The sequence below is a fragment of the Mesitornis unicolor genome, unplaced genomic scaffold (assembly GCF_000695765.1).
Source record: "Mesitornis unicolor isolate BGI_N332 unplaced genomic scaffold, ASM69576v1 scaffold27228, whole genome shotgun sequence".
Lineage (NCBI taxonomy): Eukaryota > Metazoa > Chordata > Aves > Mesitornithiformes > Mesitornithidae > Mesitornis > Mesitornis unicolor.
In genome coordinates this window covers 2,891-6,681 of record NW_010204262.1, presented here as the reverse complement: position 1 = coordinate 6,681, position 3,791 = coordinate 2,891, and the positions used below count along the sequence as shown (strand labels likewise).

Here is a 3,791-nt window from a genome sequence, read left to right as displayed (position 1 = left end):
CTCTTCCTGTTGTCTTACAGCTGAGAAACCTCCTCCCAAGCCCCGTGGCAGGAAACCGAAGCCCGAGCGTGTCCCGACCAGCTCCAGCAGCGACAGGTGAGATCGGCTGGGACACTGTCACCCTCAGGGCTGGGCTGGGGTCACTCACTGCACTCACCTCCACACAAGGAGTCTGAGCCTGCTTTGTCCTTTGCAGCGACAGCGATAGTGACGTGGACCGCATCAGCGAGTGGAAGAGGCGGGATGAAGAACGACGGCGGGAGCTGGAGGAGAAGAGGAAGAGGGAGCAGGAGGAAGAGATCCGACGACTCCGGGAGCAGGAGAAGGAGGAGAAAGAGAAGAGGAAGGAGAAAGCAGAGAAGGGCGAGGAGATGCACTCGGACTCGGATAGCAGTGCAGAGGATGAAGTGGCCAAAAAAGGCCGGAAAGGCCGGGCCAAGGCCCCGTCCTCCTCAGACTCTGAACTAGAGCTGGAGAAAGAGGTGAGTACAGAGCCGTGGGGAGCTGGGGACAGACAGACAGACTGCCAACAGCCCGTCCTCTGTCAGGTCAGCATGGACCTCCAGGAGTGGCAGGGACCTATGTCAGCCTTGTGTTACCCTTGGGTTTCCCATATGGCACTGGGAGGGGTTGTGTCCACGGGCAGATCCATGCTTTGTAAACAGGAGCCTTTCCCCTGGCCCTGGACACGCCATCCGGCCGTGGGTCTCACATCTCCGGATGCTCTCACTCCCATCACAGTCATTGGGTTTGCTCTGCTGTCCTCCCTGGAGCCTGGGGGCGCACCAGCCGGATTTGGCTGAAGCACAGGGAAGGTTGCAGGGCCTGTTAGGACCCACCCTGCCTGTGGTCAGAGGCCAGGTCACCCTTTCAGCCTAGTGAGCTTCCCCTGTGGAGGAGGAGCAGGGAAGGGATCCCCAAGGTCTTGAGGCCTGGAAGGGTGTGTGGGTCGGGCAGCTGGGTGCTGCAGGCTGGGTGGGCCACCTGAGGTACTAGGATATTGAATTTTGGGCCACGCACCCCAGTGCTGCATCCTGAGTCCATTTTATCCCATGCTGGGGACAGCTCTGCACCCAGAATGTCTCACAGCCATGGTGAGATGGGTGCTGGCTGCTCGCATTGGATCATGGCCGTGGCGCTGCCTCCCTCCTGCAGCAGGGAGGGCTTTGCTGCTCTCGCCTGCATTGTTCTCTCCTCCAAGGTAAAGAAGCCAGCGAAGAAGCAGCCCTCGGAGTTGTCAAGGAAACTGAATCAGAAGGAGAAGAGGGGCCGAGCAGAGGAGAAACCACGGAACAAGTCAGCATCTCCCCTCGCCACAGCGGTGCTTTTGTCCTCTGGGGATGGGGCCATCCTCGGCTGCTGCCCAGCCCTCCCCAGGGTGGGGATGGGGCTACCATGGAGCTGTCCCAGGCCAGCTGTGCCCCTGGAGGGGCCAAGCTGTTTCCTCTCTTCTTGTGTCCTAGAGCTGAAGAGGGTGGAGGAGGTGTTGGGGGGCACCAGGCTCAGCTTCCCTGGTGTTTTCCATCTCACAGGGGAAGGTTCTTGGGGGATCACTTTGGGGCTTTGCCTTTCTGCAGTCCTGGGGAGCTGGGGCATGAAGGAGCTGCTGTCTCGGGGCTCCTGTAAGCCGGGAGATGCTGTGAAAGCATGGGAGGAGTGCGGCAGGGCCAAGGGGATGTGGCCATGTGTGCCATCACCTTTGTTAGCCCAGTGGCAAGCAAGTGTTTTCACCTCCATTATTTTACCTCTTCCCTTTTCCTCCCGCAGACCTTTGAAAGTGGAGAGAGGCCGGAAGAAATCTGACCTGATCCCTGAAAGGAGGATGGAGAAGAAAAAGGGTGAGCAAGCCACTGCTTGCTGGCACAGAGGGGAGGAGAAAGAGAGAAGGGATTCAGGGTTGATTCCCCCATCCCGGGGCAGGAGAGGGATCTTTCCCACAGGCCCCTTATCAGCTCTGCTGTGCTACTGACATCGTGTGGGAAAGTATTTACAGGGTGTGCGGAGACAGCTTCCCTGCATACATCCCCTCCTGATCCTGGCACATCCCAACCCATCCTCTTCAGAGAGGCCCCTGGGCCTGTGTTTGACCTTAGAGACAAAGGAGGAAACCAAACCTTTGCCTGGGAGAGAGATCCCAGGCTTAGGGCAGGGCCATGCTCTCCTCTTAATGCTTCCACTTCTCTCTCTGTCCTGTGCTCCAGAGCCCACAGTTGAGGAGAAACTTCAGAAACTTCACAGCGAGATCAAGTTTGCCCTGAAGGTGGATAACCCGGTGAGTCCTGTCCCTGCTCCTCATGTCCTTGTTCCCTCTCTGGCTCCAGGGTGGCATTAGGGCACCGTGCTCCATGTGGTGCTGCCCCAGGTGCCGACATGGAGTCTTCCAGACAGCTTCTGATCTTGGTGCCACCCTTGCAGGACATCAAGCGGTGTCTGAACGCGCTAGAGGAGCTGGGCACACTGCAGGTCACCTCTCACATCCTCCAGAAGCACACTGATGTGGTGGCAACTCTGAAAAAGGTAGGGTGGAGGCCTGAGGCCGTCACTGAGGAGCCTCCTTGGGCCACCCCAGCTCTAAGGGTGTCCCCTCTTCCTTGTGCAGATCCGTCGCTATAAAGCGAACAAGGACGTGATGGAGAAAGCTGCCGAAGTCTACACCCGGTTGAAGTCGCGCGTCCTGGGACCAAAGATGGAGGCAATCCAGAAAGCCAACAAAGCAGGGCCCGAGAAGGACAAGGGGGAGGCAGAGAAGGGCCAGGAGAAGCTGTCGGGAGGGGAGATGCGGAATGAGAAGGGGGAAGAGGAGACGAATGCTGGTAACGCTCCCTGGGTTCCTTGCTTTGTGTGGGCGCGTAGAGATCCCAGGCCCCTTCCTGGGGCACATCCTGTACCCCTGGGGACCAGGAACATGGACAGGGACACAGCACATCCTGCTGGGGACCGGGGACACAGACAGGGTTGGCTCTTGGCCTCGGTGGTGGAGGGGGATCAGCAGCCACTAATGTGGCACCTCCAGTCCCTTTGCTGGAGTGCCCAGGGTGGGAAAGGCCTCGGTACCCATTGCCTGAGGCAGTGAGAGCAGAGGGCAAACCTCACCCGCGCCCTGGCTTTGGGTGCCTCTGGACTGATTTTCAGGCCAGAATGGCTTCTCACTGCCAGCCTGAGGGCTGCCCCGAGGCACCGGAGAGACGAAGGAATGTGGAGCCGCCCTTGGATGCTGGCTCGGGCTCTTGTGCAGGCAGATGGTGACTAGGATCTTCCACCCTCCGGGTCCCTGGTGATGCTGCAAGAGCCTTCCCAGAGGAGCTGGTGGGGAAAATCCGCTCTGACGCCAGCCTCCGGGCTGGGGCATGGAGGATTTGGGGCTCTTCTTGTAGCTAGGCCAGGCCTGGGGTTTCCTTGATGTTGGCTGGGTGTCTCCTACCTGGATGGGGACAAGGTGTGGCTGTGGATCCTGGGCTTGCCCAGCCCCTTGCGGGTCAGGATGGGTGAAGTCTGCCATGAGGAGCTGGGGGTCTGAGTCTTTCTCTTCCCTTTAGATTTGTCAGGTCCTGTTAACGGCGAATCCCTGTCCCAAAAAGCAGAGGGCACGGAGGAGAAGGACAAAAGTCAAGGGTCAGGAGCTGAAGAGCCGGAGGCGTCGGGCGAAGAGACCCACAACAAGTGAGCACGCAAGGGGCAGAGCTGGGGGCTTGCAGCTGGGCTCTCGCAGGGATGATTTTGCGGGGGTTGTGAGTTGTACCAGGCTTTTCCCAGCTTGGGAAGGAGCCTGAGGTGCAGGGGAATGCAGGCGG

The 3,791-nt window shown here is 59.2% G+C and overlaps 1 protein-coding gene across 1 annotated transcript in view; it reads left to right on the top strand.

Moving 5' to 3' along the window:
* Window positions 1-3,791, top strand: part of LOC104545795 (hepatoma-derived growth factor-related protein 2) — a 9,503-nt gene that overhangs the window by 5,592 nt on the left and 120 nt on the right. Inside the window, exons 8-15 of the mRNA XM_010191009.1 lie at window positions 21-96; window positions 197-482; window positions 1,202-1,296; window positions 1,768-1,838; window positions 2,202-2,272; window positions 2,416-2,517; window positions 2,600-2,813; window positions 3,537-3,660. Coding sequence (XP_010189311.1) covers window positions 21-96; window positions 197-482; window positions 1,202-1,296; window positions 1,768-1,838; window positions 2,202-2,272; window positions 2,416-2,517; window positions 2,600-2,813; window positions 3,537-3,660 — 1,039 coding nt within the window. The remainder of the gene's footprint in view (window positions 1-20; window positions 97-196; window positions 483-1,201; window positions 1,297-1,767; window positions 1,839-2,201; window positions 2,273-2,415; window positions 2,518-2,599; window positions 2,814-3,536; window positions 3,661-3,791) is intronic.